The following is a 26,284-nucleotide window of genomic DNA, read 5'->3' on the forward strand; positions in this document are numbered from 1 at the left end:
TTTTCCTCTTTATTGTCCTTTAAAGCACTCATCAGAATCTATCATTATGTATTTATTTGTATGTTTCTTGTAATGACAACCCCTCATTGGACTTTTTTTTCACTGAGTACAGAGACTGGTGCATCCCCTTGTCCCCAGCGGAGATCCTGGCCCATAGTAGGTATTTCATAGACCTTAGCCAGAAGGTATGGTTCACAGAATGGTCAGATGGGATATAGAGGAGCCCAGAGGATGCCTCAGGGATTTCCACCTGAGTGATCCTAACCACCATGATGACTCAGAAGTTAGGAGTGAGGGGCGGGGGTGGGGGGGGGTGGATTACATGGATTTGGCATGTGTTTGGAAGTTGGAGTGCTTTTCAGAGTGTCTTGAAGAAGGCAGTCTTCTGCCGACTCCCTCCTCACTGCAGCCTCAGTTAGGGGTTAGGGGCAGGCCACAGCCCCCCTGCGCCAACCTCTGTCTCTGCCATCAGGCAGCTCACCCACATGCCTCTGGGAGCTTGTCTGTTCCCTGGGAAGCTCAGTGGGTTCTGGAACAGCGCCGCAGTGCTCATCTCTGGATCCCGGGCGCCCCCAGGGGTGTGTATGCAGTCCCGGCTTAGTAAATGCCAGTAGGAGGAAAGAGGGAAGAATGAAAATGTGACCAGACGCTCAGGAGGGAGGCCGGGGTGAGGAGCAGACCTGGGAACCAGAGTGGCAGGAGAGGTCCAAGGCTGGAACCCCAGCGTGGGGGGTCCTACAGACAGGGCGGAGAGAGGAGTGCTCCAGCACCCTCAGCGGGCCAGGCACAGGGCTAAGTGCTTTATTCACACAAGAGCTTTTCACCTTGGCAACTCCGAAGCACACGTTATTCCCACTTTGCTAAGAAACCTGAGGCCCAGAGGGGCGACGTGACTCGCCCAAGGTCACACAGCCCGTGAAGTCCAGCTTTGACCCAGGGCTGTCCACCCCCAAGCCAGCACTCTTCCACTCCCTCCCCGTCTCTCCCTCCACCCTCCACTTCCCTACCCCTTCTCCCCTCCCCTCTGCTCCCGAGGCCGCCCCGCCCCGCCCCTCCCTTACTCCCTCCCGGTGGCGGCGGCGGAGCCACGTGGTGGGGCCGGGAAGCCGCGGCCGCCGAGCGCCCGGGCGGCTGCCCCAGCTGGGCAGTGCTGCTGTGCGCCGCGCTCGGTGCCCGCGCTCCCCGCTCCGCGCTCCCCGCCAGCCGCCCCGGGGCAGGAGGCGCGCCTGGCGGCCGGCCGGCCAGACAAAGGAGGCGCGGCGCGGCGGAGCCGGCGCGGGCCAACGGACCATGGACTCGGGGCGCGAGCGGCCGGCCCCAGCCCTGAGGACCCGGCGCCCCCGGGCCCGGCCCTAGGCGCCCGGCTCCGCCGCCCGGGGCGCGCAGCGGGGAGGACGCGGAGCCCGTGCGGCGCGGAGGAGGAGGCGGCGGCCGCCGAGCTAGAGGGGCGCCGCGGCGGACGGCCCGCGCGGCCCCCGGAGCCATGGGCAAGTGCAGCGGGCGCTGCACGCTCGTCGCCTTCTGCTGCCTGCAGCTGGTGAGCGCCGGGCGGCCGGGGCCGGGTGGGGCGCGGCGGGGCGGGTCCCGGGCGTGCGGGTGGGCTGCACAGCCCGTGTGTGTCTCCGTGTGTGTCTGCCGCGAGTCCCGGGTGGGGGGGTGGGCTGGAGTCACGGGGCGGACGGGCGGAGCCTGCTCCTGCTGGCCCGGCTGGCTCTTTGTGTGCGCTTCTCGCCCGGCTCTCCCCGGTCCCCGAGTGCGTCCTGTGCGCCGGTCCCCCGCCCGCCCGGCACCGTGCGAGTGGCCTGCTGTGGGACTGTGGCTCGCTGGGGCCGGGGGTGTGTCCCGGGCTGCTGAGCTGGATCCCTTGAGGTCCCTGCTGGGTGTTTTCCTCTAGATTATTCGAGTGCGCGGCTCTCCTGTCCTCCGGGTCTGTGCCCGCGCGAGTGTTGCTCACAAAGTCTCTGCTCCTCCGTGTGTGTTTGTGTGTGTGTTTGTCTCCGGCTTTCTCCTTGCTGTGTCTCTAGATCTCTAACCTTTTCCTGGTCCACGTTCATCTGTGTGTATTGGGATCTTAGACTCCAAGAACCGTTCACTCCTCCTTTGTGCTGTAGCTGCCTGCCTCCCCCCTCCTGACTGAGCAAGCCTGGGTGGGAATGGAGACCCGCCTCTCTGGAGAGAGTCACCAGGAGCTGCCAGGTCCTGGGCCAGTCTGACAAACTGGGTGCTGGCTGCCCTCCTTGCTTTGGCTGTGGCCACTGCGGCTGGGGGTGGGGGGGCTCTCCATCAGTCATACCTGAGTGTCATGGGTGGGGATGCGCAGACAAGCCCTTCTGCCTTGGCCGGCACCAGTGAGGGGTGGGTGCCCTGGGTGGGGAGGGGAGCATCTGGGGAAACCATGCCCAACCCCGGCTTAGGCAACTCTGCTTCTCCTCTGAGGGAGGCCAGTGGAGTGAATTTGGGGGCTCACGAGGACCAGGTCTGCTCTTCCCTTCAGGCTCCGGCAGGTGAAGTTGGGAAGCGGGTTAAAGAGAGGTCAGGGTCTCCCGCCTAACCCTAGAGCTCAGGCCTGGCGACTGGGGGGTTTTGAAGCTGTGCTGAGCTTCTAGGCAGAGGTGCGTGGGGACCTCCACGGGCAGGAGTCCGGGCTGGGTGTGAGGTGGGGGAACCTGAGCCTCACTGGTGCCTAACTCCACGGTTGCTGCGCCTCCTCCAGCACAGGTGCACACAATAGCGCCGAGTGACGCGTTGAGTCTGGATGTGCAGACCTCCTCATTCATCTTGCTTCTCTCCTCTTGGGGACGCCAGCCCCAAACTTGCCAGCCACAGACTTGCTCTCTTGGGCAGTGGTAGAAACAGCCAGGCCCTGAAGGTAGTAGCCCTGCTCCCGGCTGTGGGATGCAGGGCAAGCAACTTCCCTTCGCCAGGCTGCTTTGGTCTGCCTGTCTGGAAATTGCCCATCCTTGAGGGTTGCGGGGGGCGGGGTGGGGGTGGGGGATTAATTAAAATCAGGTAGAGTGGAAACTCCAGAAGGGCAGAGATTATCTGTTTTGTTCCCTACTAAATCCCCAGCAGCTGGAACAGTGCCTGGCACTCCATTAATATTTGTAAAAGAAATTAATGAATCAGGTGTCTGGCAACGCCTGGCTCACAGTAGAAACACCCTTCTTTATCTACTTGGAGGAATATAAAATGCCAAGGAGTGATGAAACTCTTCGGAGGTTTGTTTGTTTGGTTGTTTTTCCTGTCTGTTAATTTTTAATTTTTAAACTAGGACTTTTTTCACGCTTAAAAAAAGTTACATACATATTGTAAAAATGAACCCGTCCGTAGTCAAACGGCAGAACTTAAACGTACATTTGCCTCCATGCCTGTTCCACACCCCAAAGGTAGGCACTGTTGTTAGTCTGCCCCGTGTTCGTTCTCTGCTGCTGCCGACAGCGGTTAGCTTTGGGGAGCATTTACTAGGATGTTGGGAGCTCTTGTAAGCCCTTTTCCACGTATTTACTAATTTAATCCTCATATCCCGTAAAGTAACCTGCCCAAAGTTCTACAGCTAAGCGCCAGGCTTTGAAGCCAGGCAGGTGACCAGCATTCTCTGTTGCCTTCTTAATTATAAAATAAGTAGTTCTGGCCCAGAGCGATCAGGGGTTCTTTGTCCTTACTACTCCCAGCCTCCAGAACTCTCCCCAGCTAAGCTAACCCCACCCTTCTGCTTAGAGAGTTTGCCAGCATAGGGACTCTGGAAGTAGGCGAGACCTGGGTCGGATTCTGACTCTAATACATCTTGGCTGGGTGGCTTCGGACAACTTATGGGAATTACGTGAGATAATTTGGGGGGAGGGCGTGCTCCAAGAAGGGACTTGGAAATCGATCTCTTGCCTCTGTTCTGTCTGGGCGGATTGCAGAGCGGGTCCCTTCAGCTGTCACTAACTCCCAGGAGCCTCTGCTGCCTAGCAGCTTCTGTCATGTACTCCTGGATGCTGGAATCCACCAGCCTGACATCATCCCAGAGAGAAGGGAGCCTGTTTTCTCACCCGGTGGAAAGGGGCCGAGAAGGAAAAGGCTGTTAAATGTTCCTCAGCTGAAAACTTTAGAAGACGAGCTGTCACTTTTCTCTTTTGGACGGGGTTTGATCGTTATGATGAAACAGGCTAGCTCTGAACACTCTTCTGTGGTTGGGATAGACTGGCTTTGGGTGAGGGAGTAGGGGTGAGTGTTTACTGGAGGGTAGGAGCGGCAAGTGGGAGCTGTACCCTTCAGAGGGACAAGTGTAGGGACAGGGCTCTGGAGTTTGATAGGACAGGCCTGGGTTCGAGTCCTGGCTTTGTCACTTCCTAGCCGTGTGGTCTTAGGCAAGTTGCTTACCCTCTCTGAGCCACAATGTTGTCACCTGTGAAAAAGAGATAATATAAACCGTTCTGAATTCTTAGAGTTGTTGGGAGGGGTAAATGCATATAACGAACTTAGCATTGTGCCAGGCACAGAGTGAGCATTCAATCAACTATAGCTTCTTCCTGTCATCATAATGATATATACCATGGGGCGCTTTCCTGGAATTGTGGCCCAAATGTATCCAGGTCCCCCTCGCCCTGCAGTCTTCCTTTGTGGGAAGCAGCAGGTAGCTGGGTGCTGAGCTGACAGAAGGCTTGGATTCAAGTACAGTTCTGCCACTGACATCCTGTAAACTCAGACAAGTCTTTTTCCCACTGCAAGCTTTGGTTTCTTCCATCTGTAAAATGGGAGGCACCCCTGGTCTGTGTCTCTGGGGTCCTGCCAGTTCTATCCATCGGGGACTGTGGGACCACGTCCAGCTGGCCCTGGAGGTTTCAGGGCGTCTCCGTCTGGTGCCATTCTGCAGAACGTCTTGGGTCCCTTCCTTTCCCGAGTTCTACTCAGTGTATCATCTTTTCTTTTTTTTTTTTTTAATGTTTATTTACTTATTTTGAGAGAGAGAAAGCATGCATGAGCGGGGGAAGGGCAGAGAGAGAGAGAGTGGGAGAGAGAGAGAATCTCAAGCAGGCTCCTAGCTATCAGCACAGAGCCCCGGTGAACCCATGAACCCTGAGATCATGCCCTGAGCGAAAATCAAGAGTCAGATGCTCAACCGACTGAGCCACCCACGTGCTCCTACTTAGTGTATCGTCTTGACCTTTTAAATGCCGTTCACTCCCTGAATGTTACGTGTGTCTCCTTTCCTTCCCCCTGTCCAACCCCTGCCCTTCTTTCCAGGTCCGCCTCCTTCCTGAGACCTTACAGGCCACTCTGTTCTTCCTGTAAGATGAACCAAGGAGATTTGCCCAAGGGAATCCTCATCAGTTTCTTCTTCATCATCATTATCGCTCCCATTTCTGGAGTCCTGTGCTAAGCACTTTATATGCATTACCTCATTTAACCAAATGAGCTTACATATGTAGAGTGTTTGGCAAAGTGCCTGGTGCATGTTAAATGATCGATAAACGTTAGCTTTTTTTTTTTTTTTTTTTTGCCTACTGTCTTTATCCTTATCGTTATTCCACACAGTGGGATAGATGTTCTCGCTATCCCCTATTTCAGATGAGGAAACTGAGGCTCAGGAAGGTGACGAAGTTCGCCCGAGGTCTCTAAGCTAGCCAGTGGCAGGACCAGGATAGGCGCACTCTCCTGCTCGAGCGGAGAGCCACCCTCTCCGCCTGCGCCCTTCGGCCGCTCATGTTTATGCAGTGTGTGTCCTCAGACCGGTCTCTTCACTGCCTCAAGCCTCCGTTTCCTCATCTGAACATGGTAATTTTGCAGTGGGATCGTGCACGTGCCTGGCACGGTGAGCCATTGAGTGCTCAGTGATACATCACTGCCACGGTTGTTCTCCGTCCCAGCCCTGGGTGACCTTGGACACCTGCATTCACTCCTCTGGGCTTTAGTCTCTTCCTCCCTCAAAGAGGAAGAGTCCCCCCCACCCCCACCTTGCAGGGTTGTAGAAAAGGGGTTAGCCAGGTGCCGTGCACATAGTAGGTATTTAGAGAAGCGCTGCCTGCTCGTCCCTTCTGGAAAGCTCTTCTTTCTGGAAGGTGGTGCGTGAGGGGGAAAATATGTAGCTTCCTGCTGAGCTGGGAGTAATGGTGTGAAACGTGGTCAACCTGATTGATGTCGTTATTAGCAATAGTGATGGTAAGGACTGGAGGGAGCGCGCTCTGAAGCAGCTTCGTCTGCAAGCTGGTGGCTTCCCGGGGAGGGTCTGCTCTGCTCTAGGTGCCTCGGGTTCTCCAGCCGGGCTCTGGAGTCAGGAGCACAGAGCACAGAATTGTCTGGGCCACTGACCGTTTTTGTTCCTCGCGTCCCTTTGCACCACTGCGGGGGTAGTCAGCTCCCTTCTGCAGATGGACAGGCTGAGAGCAAACAGCCCTGAAGACCCTTACGAGGCAGGTAGAGCAAGGTGGAAGAGAAAAGAGAGCCTGGGGGAGAGGTGGGGCACGGGAGGGCCCTAGTTTGGCTCCTCTGTAGGGGTAGGCGGGTGCAGGTTTTTGAGATAAGTGCCCCGTCACTGGCAGCTGCTCTGAGATCTGACACAGGGGTCAGGAGCCCTACCTCTGGGGTCAGTCAGATCGACATCGCTGCCTCGCTTTGTGACTCCCAGCGAGTCCCTTACCCTCTCTGAGCCTCCGCCTCTCTCCTGTGAAGCAGTCAGAACATCAGCTCGTACCCCGTGGCAGCTTGGGGGGACCCCATGAGACGGTATAGGCATCGTGCCAGTGGGGATTGCTCCCTATGGCTCCCTGCCATTTGCCTCGAGACTTGGACGGGCCACCGCAGCCCCCCCTGTCTGCCGGGGTCAGAGATTTTAGCGGTCAGAGTCATTTCCATAAACTCTTCAGGTCTCAGTTTCTTTATGTGGCAAATGGCAAATGGTTTGGAGGGAAATAATGACAGCAACTACTCTCCTATGAGCCAGGCCCTGGGCTCAGCACTTCACATACCTAGTCCCTCGTTGCCGTCTGGATTATCTACAGCCACATAGATAGCAGGGGCAGAATGAGCATTTAAACCCCAGACCTTCTGAGCTGCCTGTCCCCCGTTTCTGTGCACCCCAAGGCCTGTGCTGAGTGGAAGGTTGCTAAGGGGCAGGTTGAGGGAAAGTTATCCCGGGAAGAAATTAACCTGTATTGAAGACCCATGAGCCCTCAGGCTCAGGTGTGGTTTTTATACCCATTTCCTGATGGGCATACTGAGGCCGGACATGAAGTGACTTGTCACCGAGGAAACAGAAGATAGAGTCTGGGCCTCAGATGAGTGATCGAGGGAAGACGATTTGAGAATGCTTGTAAAATCTGGACCAAGCAGGGATGGTCAGCGTGATGACTGACATCTCTTCTGTCCTCTGGCTTCAGGGGCATAGGGGTGATGAGCAAGTTGAGACCCGAGATGTGGTTTTTGTTTGGGGTTTTTATTTTTATCCCTTTTGTAAAGCAGTCTCTATGCTCAATGTGGGGCTCGAACTCACAACCTCGAGATCAAGAGTCTCATGCTTCACCTGCTGAGCCATCCAGGTGCCCCAGAGATGTGCTTCTTATTTATTTTTTTTATTTTTATTTTTTTAATTAAACTAGAAATTTATTTGTAGAATGATAGGATTGAGGGGTTTTTTTCTTTTAAAACAACAGTCTGTATGATGTAATGGAAAATATCTTGGATATGATTTTTTTCATTTTCATTTTATTTTTTTTATTATTATTATTATTTTAATGTTTATTTATTTTTGAGACAGGGAGAGACAGCATGAACGGGGGAGGGTCAGAGAGAGAGGGAGACACAGAATCTGAAACAGGCTCCAGGCTCTCAGCTGTCAGCACAAAGCCTGACGCGGGGCTCGAACTCACCGACCGTGAGATCATGACCTGAGCCGAAGTCGGACGCTCAACCGACTGAGCCACCCAGGCGCCCCTCATTTTATTTTTATAATTTACATCCAAATTAGTTAGCATCTAGTGCAACAGTGATTTCAGGAGTAGATTCCTTAGTGCCCCTTACCCATTTAGCCCATCCCCCCTCCCACAACCCCTCCAGCAACCCTCAGTTTGTTCTCCATATTTATGAGTCTCTTCCGTTTGGTCCCCCTCCCTGTTTTTAGATTATTTTTGTTTCCCTTCCCTTATGTTCATGTGTTTTGTCTCTTAAAGTCCTCATATGAGTGAAGTCATACGATATTTGTCTTTCTCTAACTAATTTCACTTAGCATAATACCCTCCAGTTCCATTCGCGCAGTTGCAAATGGCAAGATTTCATTCTTTTTGATTGCCGAGTAATACTCCATTGTATATATATATACCACATCTTCTTTATCCATTCATTCATCCATCGATGGGCTTTCGGGCTTTTTCCATACTTTGGCTACTGTTGATAGTGCTGCTATAAACACGGGGGTGCATGTGTCCCTTCGAAACAGCACATCTGTATCCCTTGGATAAAAATGCCTAGGAGTACAATTGCTGAGTCCTAGGGTAGTTCTATTTTTAGTTTTTTGAGGAACCTCCATACTATTTTCCAGAGTGGCTGCACCAGCTTGCATTCCCATTTTATTTATTTTTAATGTTTATTTATTTTTGAGAGAGAGAGAGACAGAGCACAAGCAGGGGAGGGGCAGAGAGAATCCGAAGCAGACTCCAAGCTCTGAGCTGTCAGCACAGAGCCCAGTGCAGGGCTCGAACCCACAAACGGCGAGATCATGACCTGAGCCGAAGTCGGACGCTTAACCGACTGAGCCGCCCAGGCACCCCGAGATGTGCTTTTTACAAGCTAGTTCCAGGGGCGCCTAGGTGGCTCAGTCGGTTGAGCATCCGACTTTGGCTCAGGTCATGATCTCCTGGTTTGTGGGTTTGAGCCCCACATTGGGCTCTGTGCTGACAGTGCAGAGACTGCTTCACATCCTCTATCCCCCTCTCTGACCTTCCCCCACTCGCACGCTCTCTGAAAAATAACATCAAAAAAAATTTTTTTTAAAGCTAGTTCCCAGCCACAGGGGACGGAGCCAGTTTTGGTAAGAGGGAGCCCAGTAGCAGTGCCCTCAGCCCTCCAGGCCTTGACCTGGAGAGGGAGAGGGCAGGTGAATCAGAGACGCTTCTGCCAGTGAGTACCAAGGTTTTATTTTTATTTATTTTTTTTTAAATTTTTTTAACGTTTATTTATTTTTGAGACAGAGAGAGACAGAGCATGAACGGGGGAGGGTCAGAGAGAGAGGGAGACACAGAATCTGAAACAGGCTCCAGGCTCTGAGCTGTCAGCACAGAGCCCGATGCGGGGCTCGAACTCACGGACCGAGAGATCATGACCTGAGCCTAAGTTGGACGCTTAACAGACTGAGCCACCCAGGCGCCCCAGTACCAAGGTTTTAGAAGAGCTGTTAATGTGGCTGCAGGCTTGACTGTGTTACCTGGCCTCCTGGCCTCTGCCTCTCAAAGCAGCTGGTGAACGAGAGGCAGAGAGGTCAACAGGGAAGAGCTTGAGCTTTGGGGTCAGGCTGGGCTTTGAGTTACATCTCTGCCTCTTTGTAGCTGGGTGACCTTGGGCAAGACACTTAACCTCTCTGAGCTTGCACCTTCAGTTCTCTAAATCAGGATAATAATCTGCCTCTGAGAGTTGCCAGGAGGCTCCTTTGAGATAAACTGTGCTGAGTGGAGCTCACAAAGGGTTCACACTCTTAAATGCTCCAGAAATGGCATAGCACGTTCTATGAATCTGAATACTGTGGCATCTAGGAGAGGGGGCGTGCCCTCTTTTGAATGAGTAGAAGACACAGGTGAAGCAGAAGTTCTAAAGCTGTGTGGCTTTGGCCTTACTGCTCCTCAGTCTTCTCTTCCATAAAATGGGAATAATAATAGCACCCCCTCACAGGGTGGCCTGAGATAACGCAGAGAGAGAGAGAGCTCTGGGCACAGAGCCCAGCACTCAATCAGAGGGGAGCAGACAGGAAGGTGTGGCCCCTCTATAAAGGGAGAAGCTGGGCTCATCATCTAAGAGGACCTCCAGCTCTGAGTTAGCAATGAGTTCTATCCTTTCCCAGGTAGAGACCAGACTTGCTGCTACACCAGCCTGTCGTGCTGGAGGGCAGTGGCGAGGATGTGAGAATCGGGCTCTGAGCAGAGGGGGACACTCCTGCCTCGAGTGGCCTGCCCAAGGCTTTACACCCAGGTGTCAGGTGCCCAAGGCTTTACACCCAGGTGACCTCTCCTTTCCTCTGCCTTCTGGGTGAGCATCCATACTGTCCCCGTCCCAGATGCCCACACGGCATATTTGGTTGTAAACTCAAGTCTCAGACCACAGAGTTTCAAGAGCAGGAGGTTCTGACCTATCCCAAACCCCGGGCCGCTGCAGGTCAACTTCTTCAAATCCAGAAAAAAACTAAATCCTGTTGGGTCAGAGAGTAAGAATTGCCACCAGCTAACCCTACCCGGAGTTGTATTCAGCAAATATTTATGAAGCACCCACAAAGTGCCGGGCACAATTCTAGGTGCGAGGTCACCGTGGGGTACAAAGTATGCCCTCTGCTGCAAGTCAGAATCCCGGGGTTCTGGAACTCACTTCCTGTGCATCTTTGAGCTGGCCCTGCCCTTCCCGGGGCCTCATTTTCTCCAGTCTGTGAAACTGGGAACTGGAGAGGAGATTGTTGAACTCCATCAGTGGTCTTCAGGTTATCTATCAAGGCTCTGCAGTGGCGGACCGACAGTCAGGTGGTGAGTTCCCTGTCCCTGGCAGGGGTGAAGAATTTGTAAGTTGGATGACCCCTTGGATGTGTGATGGATCTGATGATGATCCAGGTCCCTTGGAAACCACCAGATGCTGGTTCTAGGTCCTGAGAGGGCAGTGGCAATAACATAAAATGGTATCTGTTACGAATAATGAAAATCTGGTGGGCATTTTTGTGCTCCTGGTCAGTTGCTCTGCCTTAATTCAGCATGCTCCCCCCACCCCATCCCAAATCACAGAGCCTGGCCGAGCTCTTTACCTCCACGTCCACTCTGGCTACCCCGTTGCTCTAGAAAGGGAGACAGCCCTGGGATTTTCAGGGTAGTGATGGCTCCTAAGCCTCTTTTTTTTTTTTTTTTTTTTTTGAAGGGGGGGGGTAGGTTCTGCAGCCCCAGCCTGAGTCAGAGATGTGGGTTTTCAATTACACAATTAAATGCACAATTAGGCATAATTACCAGTGCTCAGAGCCCGAGACTGCTCATAATAGGCGTGTAATCTACTGCAGCCTCTGTTTATACTACTCAGCGCACTCCCTAATGATGCCAGGATGCCTTCACACCGCACGGTTGCCATGGAAACGAGCCCGCCACCACCATGCAGGGCTGACAAATGGTGTTCCAGTCCTGGGCCCCTGGATTGTTTCTGAGGCCTCTGCAGCCAGCCCCGGGAGTGAAGGGGCTGACGGGGTGGGCCAGGAAGGTGGGTCACCCTCCCTGCTCTGTGACACACCCCGCTGGTTGGAGCCAGCCGGGAAGACAGGAGAAGGGAGCTTCAGCACCCCCCAGCCCCGAGCAAGCCTTAAGCAGGGTGGCCCAGGTGCGGGGAAGGGTCTCGTGGTGATCTATTCAAGCTGAGGTGTGGACAGGGGGCCCTGCATACAGCTAGCTCCCACAGGGGTCCGGCTCTGCCCTGAACTGGCTCTGTGACCTTGGACTAGTCCCTGCCCCTCTCTGGGGCTGCGTCCCCACATGTGAAATGGACTGCAGGGTCTCTGCATGTGGGTATTCTAGCAGGGAGATTTATCGAACATTTCTGCCACACTGCTTACCGTGGTAGCCGCGTTACCCCTGGGAGCGCACCCCGCACCCCCATGCTCCACCCTGGTGTGGTAGACGCATCATCCCGGTGTCACAGAAGCAGAATCTGACGGAAGCCGCGCTTCCATCAGGCCGCGGCAGAGCTGGGATTCAAAGCCAGGCAGTCGGATCCCCAAGCCTCCACTCTTGCCTCACATAGGTGCTCCTGTCCCCCTGGAAGCAGCCCCAGGCGTGGACCCTTGTCACTCCCGTTTCCTAGATGCAGGGCTCCAGGGCTCAGAGAACTGAAGTCGCTTGCCCGAAGTCACACAGCAAGGTGCTGGCTGATGCCAAAAGCCAGGATTCCTAGCTTAGAGAAAAGTCGTGAAGGAGTAGAAAGATCTCCTTCCACAAGCACATACAAAGGATCCCCCTTGTCCCCACCTGGCCCCAGCTGCTGAGGAGGCACGGCGTCCTGGGGTCCCTCAGACCCAGCACTTCGCTTTGACCTTGAAAGAAACCTTGTCCTAGCTCTCCCTCCATCAAGCTGCTCACCCTGGTCACTGGAAACAGAGCCTGATTTTTTTATGCTCATCTTTCTCCTGCATTTCTCTGTCATTCAGTACATTACTGTGGTCACCTACTGTGTGCCACCTCTTGGGGACGAGATGAATCAGACACAGCGGAGAACCAAGGCTGGAGCACAGAGGCTTCGGGGTCCGATGGGCCTGGGTTCAAATTCTGTCACTTAAGGCGTGATTTGGGGCAAGTTGCTTGACCTCTCTGTGCCTTAGTTTCTTCACCTGTAATGAAGGCACCAACCTGTACTGTGCAGGTTTGTAACATTATTAGCAGTCATAGCCACCGCTTACCAAATGCTTATTACTCTGTGCCAGGCGCTCGGCTAAGGCTGTTGCCTAGTCTACCATTGCCATCTAATAGATGAAACCACTGAGCCTCAAGAAGTGCGTGGCCGGGGCCACTGAGCTGGTGAGTGGCAGTGCAGACATCCGGTCTGGAGCCCTGCCCTTCCCCCACCAGGTGACCCGCCAGCATGGAGATATGTGTTCCTCCCACCATGTCCCTGGAACACCCGGCTGTTTGACTGGGTTCTTCTTAGGGAAGGAGGCATCTAGAGGAAAGCGGGGGGAGTCTGAGGGCAGCAGTGCCCATCTGGCCCAGCCCAGGATTCCGTCCAGCGGGATCTTTCCCCCATTGGCATCCTAACAGCTGGGTTTTCTGAGAGGAGGCTGTCAGACGTTACCTTTGCTCCTCCACCATACAGGCGGGAAGACCCCGGTTTGCCCGAGGCCATAAGTCAGTGGCAGCGCTGGGACTGGGACCCAAAGCCACTTGAGGAGATTTCTTGTTACCTTCCTTCTACCCCTGCTCGTCCTTTGGAGAGAGAGGTTTGGGGCTGCAGTGTGCACGTCTGTGTGTTTGTGTGTATGTGTTCAAAACTGCACACAGCTGCATGCCCAAGCGTTTGTGGGGCAGAGACACTGGCACGTAGAGATTTGTGGATCAATAAACATCCCTTCCCGCTTCCTCCCTCTTCATTTATTCATGAACTCTGAACTCCTTGGCTCCAGAGAAACTGCCTGGAAGAAAGCAATTAGAGCATAATTAGAACCACTCCTATTATCAACTCTCAGTGGGAGGGGAAGGGGGGCTGCTAGGCCATGGGGGTGGGGGTGGCCCCGGAGTTCCCTGCAGCCCCAAGTCCTGCAGCCGCCCATTTAGCCCCTGCTCACCCCATGGAGCTCAGCCTCCCTGGAGTGCTGTGCAGCAGGGACTAAGGAGCCCATCCCTGGAGGCGTTCAAACACTTGGTAAAGACTAGGAAGGAGAGCTTTCTGCTTTGCGTGCTAAGTTAGAGCAGATGATTGCCTCGTCCCTTCTGTGCTGGGCTCCTTGGGTGCTCCCTGCCAGGGCCTGGGCTGGGGGTTGCAGGAAAACAGAAGCCCAGCCTGGCTCCTGCTCTCTGGAAAACTCCTGTGTCAGATGGTAGTGACTGAAGACTACACTGACAATAGGAAATGTAAATTACCTGCAGGAAGCAATTTACCAGGCAGTACTCGTTCGCCCGTCAGATGACTAGCAGTAATAATACCAGTACCAGAAGTCCGTGTTTATGCAGTGTTTTCTGGTCACAGGGCCACTGTCTTCCCCACCAGGTGTCCCACCAGCAGAGAGAGGTCACCCAGGAGGCAGGGACAGGCTGTCTGGTGTAGGAACAAAGGTAATCTGACAGCCTCCTCTCAGAAAACCCAGACTTTAGGATGTCAGTGGGGGAATGATCCAGCTAGACGGTCCCTGGCTCCCAGAGGGACAAGAAGACAAAGGAGGTGCTGGGTGTTGTGCTGCTGCCTCTCCTCCTCCTCTTCTGCTTCTTCTTCTTTTTTAATGTTTATTTTTGAGATAGAGAGCACCAGCAGGGGAGGGGCAGATAGGGGGACAGAGGATCCAAAGCGGGCTCCGGGCTGACAGCAGAGAGCCTGACGCGGGGCTTGAACTCATGAACTGTGAGATCGCGACCTGAGCCGAAGTCGGATGCTCAACCGCCTGAGCCACCCAGGCGCCCCTGAGCACCGTGCCTCTTGATTCAGATGCTTCTCCTCACTTCATCTTGCAGGAACCCTAGAGGGTGGAGACGAATATCTCTGACGTACAGGTGTGGAAACTGAGGCTTGGGAAGTCACAGAGCCTGCCTAAGATAACACAGTGTTGGCCTGTGGGACTCTAGACTCCTCGTGCTTTATGCTCTATCAGGTTTGACGGGGTGATTTGCTCTCTCCCGAGCTTCAGGTTGGGCCTGAGTTGTTCTGAGCTTCCCTGTTGGGCCTTGGGAAGCCGTTGAATGTGTCTTTTGCATCCATCTCCTGGTTGAAGGTAGCACGTTGAATGCCCTTTGTCCCCTTTCCTCACCCCGTGTCCGCTAAAGAGAGTAAGGGCCCTGCTACTGATCTGGGCCACCAACCCCAGGACCAGTCTCGGCAAAGGAAGGTGAAGGCCTGGCAGATGAGGGTCTTGGGCCTCGTGAGAGAGGATCACCATGGATACGGCAGCTAGGGCTGTAACCAAGGAGAGAGCCCCCCCAGCCCTTAGGCTATGGCAAGGAAGCTGTGTCTTCAGGGTGTGGAGGGGGGAGACACTGCCACCTGGGGCCCAGATGGACAGAGGAGGGGATGATGAGCTAGATGCGGGCAGAGGAGGACTGTGGAGTCAGTGGTGCTCCCTCCTGGGAATGGGAGCGGGGTACGTGGGACAGCCAGGCCTCCTTCCATTACCCTGTCCCACCTGAGGGGAGGTTGCCATGATCACCCAGCTCTCCTTCGTTGACCCTCCGTGGGGTGCTGCCCCCTTTCCCCCAGTGACAGGTGGTCACCCTGGCAGCAGGCCCTGTGCCCAGCAAGGGTCTTGACTTCCCAGTGGCCCCTTCCCTCACATGTGCCGATAGATTGGGCATCGGACAGAGGCAGCGGCCCTGTCCCGGTGGAGGTGAGGGTCCACATGGGGCCAGCTTTCCGACGTGGGCCTTTTACCAGCCCCTCACCAGACTCCCCCAGCGACCGTAGTGAAGTGCCGCTCTGGACCGGCCTCCCTCTGTGTACAGCAGTCCATGGCTCCTTGTTGCCTTCAAGAAGAAGTCTGACGTGGGGCTTCTCAAACTTGAACGTGCAGCAGAATCACCTGGGGGGGGGGGGGCTTCTTAAAATACAGATTTCTGGACCTTGCCCTGAGTTTCTGATTTAGTAGGGCTAAGATAAAGCCTGCTGATACTGCCGGTCTGGGGACCACATTGGGAGAATTACTTGGTCTAGCCAGTGGGACACTAGGATGCCCAGGCAGGTCCGCCAACCCTAACGCTCACCACTTCCGGTCGCTGGGCTCAGGCCACATTGATGTAAGCACCCCAGCTGCACGTGCCTCAGCACAGTGCCTTTGCATTTGCTGCACTCTGTTGGACATACATTCGTTTTTCCGCCTCGACTTTCACGCCCTGGACTGGGAGCCTGGCGTCTGAGCTTTCTGGCCCTCCATGAACCTGTGGTGCTTGATTGACCCCTGTGAGCAGACGGAGAGCCTGGGTGAATAATCACAAGGCTGCTTCGCTCACTCCGTCAGTCAGGTGGTTATTGGTGCTTACCCCGTGCCAGGTACTGTGCTAGGTACTGCGGATTCAGGAGTGTGGGAGGCAGGAGGGCTTCTATTTTTTTTTTTTTAATAATTTTTTTCTGATATTTATTTTTGAGAGCGCAAGAGAGAGAGAGAGAGAGAGAGAGAGACAGAGTACGAGCGGGGGAGGGACGGAGAGAGAAGGAGACACAGAATCCGAGGAAGGCGCCGGGCTCTGAGCCTTCAGCACAGAGCCTCACGCGGGCTCGAGCTCGCGAACCGCAGGATTGTGACCTGAGCTGAAGTCGGACGCTTAACCGACTGAGCCACCCAGGCGCCCCTGGAGGCAGAGGACTTCTTCAGAGACGCTGGTCAGTGGGTCAGTGTGGCCTCGCAAGGAGTCTGTAAGCAAGGCACGAGCTGGGGTTTGCCTCGATTTCCCGATGCTAAATTCCAAGCCCTCCTCATCCTCCCGAGCTGCTCCCAGAGTGGCCTGAGGCTCTGCTTTGGGAATGCGTCTCCCATGAGGATTCTCCAGTGTGCTCACCGGCAGGTCCCAGTCCCCTGTCCCGTCAGCCCCAGGCTCACTTTCAGGACCTGCCAGGGTTTTTCCAGAGGACAGCGTGTGTGGCTGGTGTGTGTGCACCCCCAGGCCGGAGGACAAAGGCCGCCTGTGAAGGGCGGGGGACGGGTGTGGATGTTGCTGACATGTATCCGGGGGGGTGTCCAGACCTGTGTGTTAGGCCCCTGCCCAGAAGGGAGACAGAAGTAGGAATGCTGACCAGGGCTGGCTGGACACTACTATGTTCTAGCACAGTATTCTGAGGAGACAGAGGGATTTAAATTCACAGCCCGGCCTTCCGGACCATGATGTCTAATAGGGAAGATAGGACATATTTTATCTGGGAGTTTGTTAGCTTGGTTCGTAACTTAAATACTTAGACACACGGTGCTCTGTGGGTATTCTTGCTTTGGTCCTGAACACCCCCAAGGGTCTGGACTTGGGGGTGGGGTGCCTGCAGAGGCTCCCAGGTGCCTGATCTGCCTCGGGCGGTGCCAGCTGCTCCAGCCTGTCACTGCCTGTCTGCTGTCAGCAGCCCCATGAGCCCTCTGAGCAGACTGCTGTCCCCAAGCTGCCACTAGCTGTCATCCCCAAGATAGGCCACCGAGGAGACAGGATCGCCCCCTCAAAGTGAGAGACTGTCTGGGGCCTGGCCCTGGGCTCACACTGTGGCTGTTGTGGCTGGGACAGGCTGGGCTGGTTGGCTCCCCAGGGCTGATGGGATAGGATGGGGGGGGGGGGGCGGGCTCCGTTTATCAGGGCCTGCTATGGCCAAATGTTGGACATCGGCGATCAGCCGAACCAGGCAATGGATGCTGAGACGTCCTGCTTCCACTCTTCTCCAGGAACGTGAACACAGGCAGGTTACTCAGCCTGAGCTGTTTTCTTCCTCTGTAAATGGAGACGATCGTACCTGCCTCTTAGGGCTCCCGAGCAAACTCAGTGAGAGAATCCAGGGAGAGCACTCAGCACGGCGCCTGGCATTTAGTCAATACTTAGGACACGGCCGATAGAAATCACCAGAAGCCTTTTGGAGGGCGGCGTGTCTGTAAGGCGCAGAGTCATGACTGTTTGCTAAATGGGAAGCTCCCAGGCCAGAAGCCAGATGGCTTCCCAGAGAACAACCCTCCAACCCTTTGTACAGATGGGTACACAGAGGCCCAGGAAGGCAGTGGAGCCCCATTTGTGAACTATTCTAGGAAGTGGGCTGACGCCATTTCTGGAAAGGATCGTGGTTAGGTGTGTGAATCCAGACAAAAATACCCTGAACAAAAATAAGCTCCTCTGCTCAGTCTGGGCAGCCGTGGGCCAAGAGTCGCAGCTAGAACCTTCCCCGTGCTCTCGATGTTTCCAGGCAGGAGCTACTGGGGAGCGGTGGCAAAGGTGCCCATCAGGGGAAGATGTGCCACTAAAAAAGTCAGAAAGTCCCAGAACATGGGACTTGACCCCCACTCTGACACCTGGGCCTCACTCTCCTCCTCTGGAAAATGGGGATGCCGCTGCCCTGGCGGGATAGTGAATCTCTTACTCATGGACTCTAGGGCCAGGAGACCTGGGTCAGATCTGTATCAGCGGTGACCTCGTTACTTCCCTTCTTTATGCTTCAGTTTCCCTGTGCGCAAAGCAAGGGTGATCTCAGTCTCTACCTGCCATGTCTCTGTGAAGATTAAATGAATCCAAGCATATGCTAAGCACTCAAGAGACACTCGGCATATAAGTGTTAGCTATTATCTCTTAGTGTCACTTTGGGGATAAGATGAAATGCCACCTGTAAAGTGCTGGGCTCAGCACGCGCACATAGTAGGTACTCCCCTTCCTTCCTCCTGTGAACCCCGGGCCTAGAGACAGGCCCCGCCCCGTTCCCAGGGGGGCCCTCCCGCACCCCACTTCCCGCAGACAGCAAACACCTCTTCCTCCAACAGGTTCTGCCTGCAGCCTTCTGGCCCAGGGCCAGGAGATGATTGCAGGCGGCAGCTCAGCAGCCTCCCCTCTGCTCCTCTGCAAACCCCCCCCCCCCCCTTTAATCTTCCTAGCCTGCCTGGGTGTGGGGGAAGGGAGAAGGAGGAGACAGTCTCCCGGGGCTGCAGGTATCTGTTAAAAGCTCTGGGCTCTGGGGTCAGACCACCTGGGTTTGCTCCAGCCCTGAGATCTCGAGCTCCTCTCCCTCCCCCCCTCCCCCCCTCACTCCCCCACCATAGAACAGGGATGATGGCCCATCCCTCACTCCTCACCCTGCTTGTGAGAGCTAAGGGAGATGGTGCATGCAAAGTGCCTGGCACGAAGCCTGGCCCAGAGTAAGCGTGTACAAAATATTAGCATTAAGACTAGTGCTGAAGTTCAGGGCCAGGCATTTTGAAGGGAAACACTTCTGCCCAGGCACCTGGGGGCACCCTTCTCACTGTGCAGACTCCCCCAGGCCCCATATGACCCCTGTCCGGCCCACTTGGGCTAGACCAGAGCAGAGCACCCCCTACCCCGAAGAGCGGATAGATTACCTGGAGAGGAAGAGGGGGGCAGGATGGGGTGGGGGTGACATTCCTTCCACTCATTTATTCCTTTGTGCCACAGAGGAATCAGAGTGGGATACCTGCACGGGTCAACGGCCCTGTGCCTGATGGGAGTAAGCGCAGTACAGACGGAAGGATACCAGGCTGATAGACATCGCCCCTCGCTGCTCCGAGCCTCAGTGTCTTCATCTGTCCAGTGGGGCTAGTAACCCACGTGGGGGCATCAATCAGTCTGAGCTGTGAAGGGCTGTCCGGATGTTGGTGGCTGCGGTGATTCTCTGCTGGAAGAAGTGGGGAAGCTGGGATCTGAGCCCAAGACTGTTGCGGTAGTGGAAGGGGGACCCAAAAGCCCTGGGGGAGGGGTTCCTGACACACACACCCCCCACTCCCCCACCCGGCAGACTTCCTCACCAGGCCTGTAGTCAGGAGGGGAAGTCAGAAGTGGCCGCTGTTGCCATAGCAGTGAGGCTGGTTTTCATCATTATTTTCTTCCTGGGAGCATCCGTACAGGAGGTGCTGCTAAATAAGTCAGGGAATTGGATTTTTGCCTCCCTCCGTCAGGTCACGTGACGAGCGGCTCAGTCAGGAGAAATGACCTGTCAGCTCCTTCCAGCACTTGACCCTCCGCAGTAGGTGCCTGACACCTCCAATATGATGCTTGACCCACAGGAGCCCTCCAAAGGGCTTGGTGCCTCCTCTCTGGCTCCAGGCTGCTTTCCTGCTCGTCTCTGACACTGCCGTGTTGGCATCAGGCCACAGGATATGAGAGCCCTCCCAGCCCTTCCCTCTGGCATCCTGTTCCCGCTCATTCCCCGTGCTCTAGCCACAGGGGTCGTTTCTGGACCCTTCTACTTGCCAAGCTCCCTCCCACCACAGGACCTTTGCACACGCTTTCCCTGCTGCCTGTCCTTCCCTCTCTCCCTTCCCTTGCCAAGCCCTCTTCCTTCAGTTCACTCCATCCAGGAAGTCTTTCTTGGCCACTTCCATTATAGTTCTCATTCTTGTCACCCCTCTTTCAGACACTTAGCATAACAGTAATTGTGTGTGTGTGTGTGTGTGTGTGTGTGTGTGTGTGTGTGTGTGTGTTTGGCTCCCTCTCCCTACCCCACCCCACTGAATGTAAGCTCTGTGAGGCCCAGAGCTGTGTCTGGGCTTTTTTCTTCCTCGTCTTCTTCATCTTCTTCATCGTCGTCTTCTTTTTTTTTTAGGTATAATTCACATACATAAAATTCACCATCTTAGGGGGCGCCTGGGGGGCTCAGTCAGTTAAGCGTCCAACTTTGGCTCAGGTCATGATCTTGCGGTTTGTGAGTTCGAGCCCCGCATCGGGCTGTGCGCTGACAGCTCAGGGCCTGGAGCCTGCTCCAGATTCTGTGTCTCCCCCTCTGTCCCCTCCCCAACTTGCGCGCGTGCTCTCTCTCTCAAAGATAAATAGACATTGAAAAATAAATAAATAGGGGCGCCTGGGTGGCTCAGTTGGTTGAGCATCCAACATGATCTCGCTGTCTGTGAGTTCCAGCCCCGCATCAGCTCAGGGCCTGGAGCCTGCTTCAGATTCTGTGTCTCCCTCTCTCTCTGCCTCTCTCCTGCGCTCTGTCATTCTCTCTCTCAGAAACAAACATACATTAAAAAATGAATAAATATAAATAAGTAAATAAAAATCACTACCTTAAAGTATACAATTCAGGGCTCTTAGTGCGTCACACTCTTGTGTAGCCATCAACACACTCTAATTCCAGAACGCTGTCAGCACCCCAAAAAGAAACCTCAAGCCTATTAGCGGTCACTCCCCATTTTCCTCTCCCACCAACCCTTGGCTATCCCACTCATCTGCTTTCTGTCTCTCTGGACATTTCATGTAAGTGGAATCATACAGTATGCAGTCCTCTGTGACTGGCTTCTCTCAGCATAATTTTTTCCTTAAGTTTACTTATTTTGAGAGAGAGTGAGTGCCTGGGGGAGGGGCGGGGCAGAGAGAGAGAGAATCCCAAGCAGGCCATCCGGACCGGCAGTGCAGAGCCTGATGCGGGGCTCGAACCCATGGGTGATGGGATCGTGACCCGAGCCGAAGTCGGACTCTTCAACCGACTGAGCCACCCAGGCGCCCCCCTCAGCATGATATTTTTAAAGTTGATGCTTGTTGTAGCCTGTATCCGGGTATCATTCCTTTTTATGACTTTATATTCCATGTATGGATCTATCACATTTTGTTTAATCTGTTAATCAGTCCATCAACCTTTGGGTTGTTTCCATTGGGGCTGCTGTGCCCAACGGTGCTGCGAACATTTCTGTACAAGTTTTATATGAACTTTGTTTTCAATTTCAGGGTATCTACCTGGGAATAAATTGCTGAGCCATGTACTAACTGCTTAATTGAGGGACAGGGAACTAGCCCGTTTTCCATAGTGGCTGCACCATTTGACATTCCCACCAGTAATGCCACGAAGGTTCTAGTTCTTCACGCCGTCACCCAAACTTGTGATTGTCGTTTTTTTTTTTTTTTAAGTTTAGATATTTAAGTTATCTCTACACCCAATGTGGGGCTCAAACTCACAACCCTGAGATCAAGAGTCGCACAGTCTTCCCCCTGAGCCAGCCAGGCGTCCCTGTCTTTTTAATTTTAGATATCCTTATGGGTATTAAGTAGTATCTTATGGTCCTTTTTTTTTTTTTTAATTTTTTTTTTCAACGTTTATTTATTTTTGGGACAGAGAGAGACAGAGCACGAACAGGGGAGGGGCAGAGAGAGAGGGAGACACAGAATCGGAAACAGGCTCCAGGCTCTGAGCCATCAGCCCAGAGCCTGACGCGGGGCTGGAACTCCCGGACCGCGAGATCGTGACCTGGCTGAAGTTGGACGCTTAACCGACAGCGCCACCCAGGCGCCCCTCTTATGGTCCTTTTGATTTCCATCTCCCTGACGAGTAATGATGGCGAGCATCTTTCCATGTGCTTATTGGGCATTTTTGGATCTTCTTTGGAAAACTTTCCATTCAAATCTTTTGCTCATTTTTTTAATTGGGTTATGTATCATTTTGTTGGGTGGTAAGAATTCTTTTTTTTTTAAACTTTTTAATGTTTTATTTATTTTTGAGAGAGAAAGAGAGAACAAGTGGAGGAGGGGCAGAGAGAGGGAGACACAGAATCCGAAGCAGGTTCCAGGCTCTGAGCTGTCAGCACAGAGTCTGACGTGGGGCTCGAACCCACGAGCCGCGAGATCATGACCTGAGCCGAAGTCGGATGCTTAACCGGCTGGGCCACCCAGGTGCTCCCCTCTTTTTTCTTTTAAGAATTCTTTATATATTCTGGATTCTAGACCTTTATCACATCTCTGATCTGCAAATATTTTCTTCCATTCTGTGTGGGTTGGCTTTCACCTTCTTGATGGTGTCCTTTGAGGTTCAAATGGTTTTGATTTTGATGACATCCAGTGTATCTGGTTTTTCTTTGGTTACTTGTGCTTTTGGTGTCATATTATCACATGCCTATTCCAAGGTCACACGTATGGCTCCTCCTAAGAGTGTCATAGTTTTAGCCCTTAACTCTCAGGTCTGTGATCCATTTTGAGTTAGTTTTTGCATCTGGTGTGAGGTAGGGGTCCAACTTCATTCTTCTGCACGCAGATATCCAGGTGTCCCAGCACCCTTTGTTGAAGAGACTACGCTTTCTCCACTGAACGGTCTTGGCACCTTGTTGATTCTTTTCTTTTCTTTTTTTTTTTTAATGTTTATTTTTGAGACAGAGACAGAGCATGAACAGGGGAGGGTCAGAGAGAGAGAGGGAGACACAGAATCTGAAACAGGCTCCAGGCTCTGAGCTGTCAGCACAGAGCCCGACGCAGGGCTTGAACTCATGAACTGCGAGATCATGACCTGAGCCGAAGTCAGACGCTTAACCGACTGAGCCACCCAGGCGCCCCGGCACCTTGTTGAAAATCAGTTAAAGGCATGGGTTTGTTTTCGGACTCTCAATTCTATTCCATCTCAACCTGTCAGCCTAACCTTACGTGAATACCACACCATCTTGATTACTGTAATGTTACTGTAAGGTTTGAGATCAAGAAGTCTCACCCTCCAACGTTCTTCTTTTTTGAGATGATTTGACTATTCTAGGTCCCTTGAGCGTTCCTCTGAATTTTAGGACCAGCTTCTCTATTTCTGCAAAAACAAGTCGTTGGAATTTTGACAGTGATTGCGTTGACTCTGGCTCACTTTGGGAATATCATCGCCCTGACACAGCTGGGCGCGAATCTGGCCCCCACCACTCCCACACCCTCCCTGGGCCTCTGTTTTTACACATGGAAAAGGACAGCTCTCAAGCGTTGGGAGGAAGACGCGGAACGCGCGGACATGAGGCAGTGTGTGCAGGGTGGGCTCCGTGCACGTCCCCGGAGGGAAGTCCCTGCTCTCTTCTCTGGGTTGTGCCGAACTGACAGTTGACAGGGCGGGCCCAGTGCAAGGTCAGTGTTCGTGGATGCTTGGGGGGTGAATGAGAAGAGCCAGGTGGAGAAGGGGCCAGGCTGGGTCAGGCAGCCGCTGGGCTGGATGGGGTGGGTCGGGGAGAGGGCGCTACCTGGGGCGTGCACACCAGGACAACTGTGGTCTCTTCTGCAGCACTCGAGGCCTCTGAGCCTGTAGGGGACCCAGGTCCAAAGTCTTCAGTCTGGGTGACTCGTTGCAACTGACGTGGCTTTACCCGTGAGTACGGGCCAGGCAATGTTCTGAACGTTTTACACATGTTCCCTCACTGAGGCCTCACGACAATCCCATGAAATAGGCACTGTTATCATTATCCCCATTTTATAGACGGAGAAGTTAAAGCACAGAGAGGTTAGGTTAAGTGAGTCGCTGAAAGTCACACAGCTAATAATCAGGGTAAAGGTAGGATTCAAACCCAGGCAGTCTGGCTCCTAGGCCAGCCACACTTTTAACCACGACACCGTGCAGCTTCTCAGGAAACGAGCAACAGGGATCTGACCTTGGTATGAAACCAAAGAACTTCATTATCCTAACAATGACGATGGGGACACGGTACTTTACAATTTAAAAAGCACGTTATGGTATATAAACTGCTTTCCTGGTTGTGATCTCAGTTGGTCCGCCAATTTCTCTGTAAGACAGGACATCATTATCCCCTATTTGCCAAGGAGAAATTAAGATCCGGAGAGGGAAAGTGACTTGTGCAATCAAGGAGAATTTATTGAGCACTTACTATATGCAAACTTCTTTACTCCCATTCTCATCGAGTCGGCCACAACCCCAGGAGGTAGGTATCAGTGGTAGCTGTGTTCCCGTTTTACCGATGAGGAAACTGAGGCTCCAGGAAATGACTTTCCCGGGTCCTACAAGCCTGTAAGTGAGAGCTGGGACCCCATCCCAAGTCTGCCTGACTCTGGAGCTTGAGCTGATAACTACGGGGCTCTGGCCTCCTCTAATGCTGTGACTCCTGATTGTTTTGGTCAACCTTCTGGTCTCTTCCGCCTCACCTCCAGCCTTATAGCTCCTGCTATCCTCAGTGCCTCCTTAATTCTCCCTGCCTAAGTGCCTGCTCCCTTAAAGGTGCTTTCTGCCGCGAGTTTTTTGGCTTAATTATACGGTGTCGTTCGTTGTACTTAATGGAGGATCTGATTAATCACCTTTTTATTTATCCAGAAGTCCATTGATCTGCAGCCAGCATCTTCTGGGTGAGTGTGTTTTTTGCTGGACTTGCTCCGCCCGGGTTGTCGTCCCCTCTATCCTGTCTGAAGTGTTTTCTAAAGAGGACGCCCTCCTCCCAGGCTTTCACTGCCCACTCCAGAGCCTGCTGCGGGTCTCGGTAGTTGAGGCGTGGGGCAGGTGCGGAGCCTGCTTGGGATTCTGTGTCTCCCTCTCTCTGCCCCTCCCCCCACTCACCCTCTGTCTCTCTTTCAAAGTAAACATTTAAAAAAAAAAAAAATAGTTGGGGCGCCTGGGTGGCGCAGTCGGTTAAGCGTCCGACTTCAGCCAGGTCACGATCTCGCGGTCCGGGAGTTCGAGCCCCGCGTCGGGCTCTAGGCTGATGGCTCAGAGCCTGGAGCCTGTTTCCGATTCTGTGTCTCCCTCTCTCTCTGCCCCTCCCCCGTTCGTGCTCTGTCTCTCTCTGTCCCAAAAATAAATAAACGTTGAAAAAAAAAAATTAAAAAAAAAAAATAGTCAACATTTATGGAACGCTTACTGCGTCAGACACTTGACGTACGTTGTCTTACTGAATTTTCACGGTAGTTCCAGCAAGTGTGGGGGCTCTCCTCCCCATTTTACGGATGGGGAGACTGAGGCTCGTACGGAAGACAAACCCAAGCACGCCCTCTGCCCCACTGCGTCAAACTGCCTCTCATGGTTCTCCAAAGAGGGCACCGACGTGGATGGCGCTGGGGGCCGGAGCCAAGTCAGATGCCCCCTGCTCCCGGGCTGTGAACGGGCACGAGGGCAAAGCCCAGAGGAGGTGGTGTTGAGGAAAGGCCGAAGCTGGTAGCTGCCAGCTTCTAGTCCTTTTGCTGCCAGACCCCAGAAGTTAGGGCGGGATGGCCTGGTGGCAGGCAGGTGGCATAGGAGCCCCAGATCCAAGGGGCAGCTCTCCTGGGGTCCTGTGGGCTTTTCTGGAACTGTAGGAGGGGCCTGCCCCACTGGCACAAAGTAAGGAGCTCCGGGAGTGGAGATTAGCGCTTGAAGGGGGTGGGGTGGGGCCTGGAAGACCCTCACTGCTGCGAAGTAGGCATCCTGGTCCCCGGTCCACCGAAGGGGGGACGTGGTCAGAGTCACTGTCCTGAAGGCCCTTCTCTGCACGCCCAGTGGCCTCCCCCTGGGGTGCCTGTAGGCTGGACCAGATTGTGGATGAAGAGATAGGCCCCGTGACTTGGAGGGACCCTTTGATTTCAGACTGACCTTGGTATAACCCTGGGCTTCTGGGCTGGGTTTATGCAAATTAATGTAGATGTATGCTAATTAGACCACTACCAGGCCTGTTCTAATGGAGCTGCCAGCTCAGAGATGTAGCGGGGATGAATTTGCCCAGAAGGGGTCTGAGGAGTCCCCCAGCTGGGAAGGGTCCGCTGTCGCTGGGATGAGGGGGTGGGGTTGCCATGGAGACAGAGGCCAAGCCCCAGCGGCTGCCTCCTGCAGGGACCTGAGGCTGGCCTCAGCCAGCCCTCTGAGACAGTCCTGGGCCTCCCTTAAGCTCCAGGCTGGTCTCTGAGGGCTAATTACGCACAAGCCAGTGGCCAGCTGCTCCCCCGCTTCCACCAGGCCCAGCTGAGGTCCAGGGCTGGGCCACAGCAGGAGGGCATAAGGACAGACAGATGGCAGTCTTGGAGCCTGGGGGGCTGGGGGAGCTGGCCTTAGGAGGAGGGAGGAG

General features: G+C 54.0%; 1 protein-coding gene across 1 annotated transcript in view; it reads left to right on the forward strand.

Annotated features, from left to right (window-relative positions):
* The first annotated feature begins 1,120 nt into the window (after nucleotides 1-1,120).
* NKAIN1 (sodium/potassium transporting ATPase interacting 1) overlaps nucleotides 1,121-26,284 on the forward strand; it is a 40,940-nt gene continuing 15,776 nt past the window's right edge. Inside the window, exon 1 of the mRNA XM_047871192.1 lies at nucleotides 1,121-1,537. Coding sequence (XP_047727148.1) covers nucleotides 1,484-1,537 — 54 coding nt within the window. The 5' untranslated portion in view covers nucleotides 1,121-1,483. The remainder of the gene's footprint in view (nucleotides 1,538-26,284) is intronic.

Source organism: Prionailurus viverrinus, chromosome C1 (assembly GCF_022837055.1).
Source record: "Prionailurus viverrinus isolate Anna chromosome C1, UM_Priviv_1.0, whole genome shotgun sequence".
Lineage (NCBI taxonomy): Eukaryota > Metazoa > Chordata > Mammalia > Carnivora > Felidae > Prionailurus > Prionailurus viverrinus.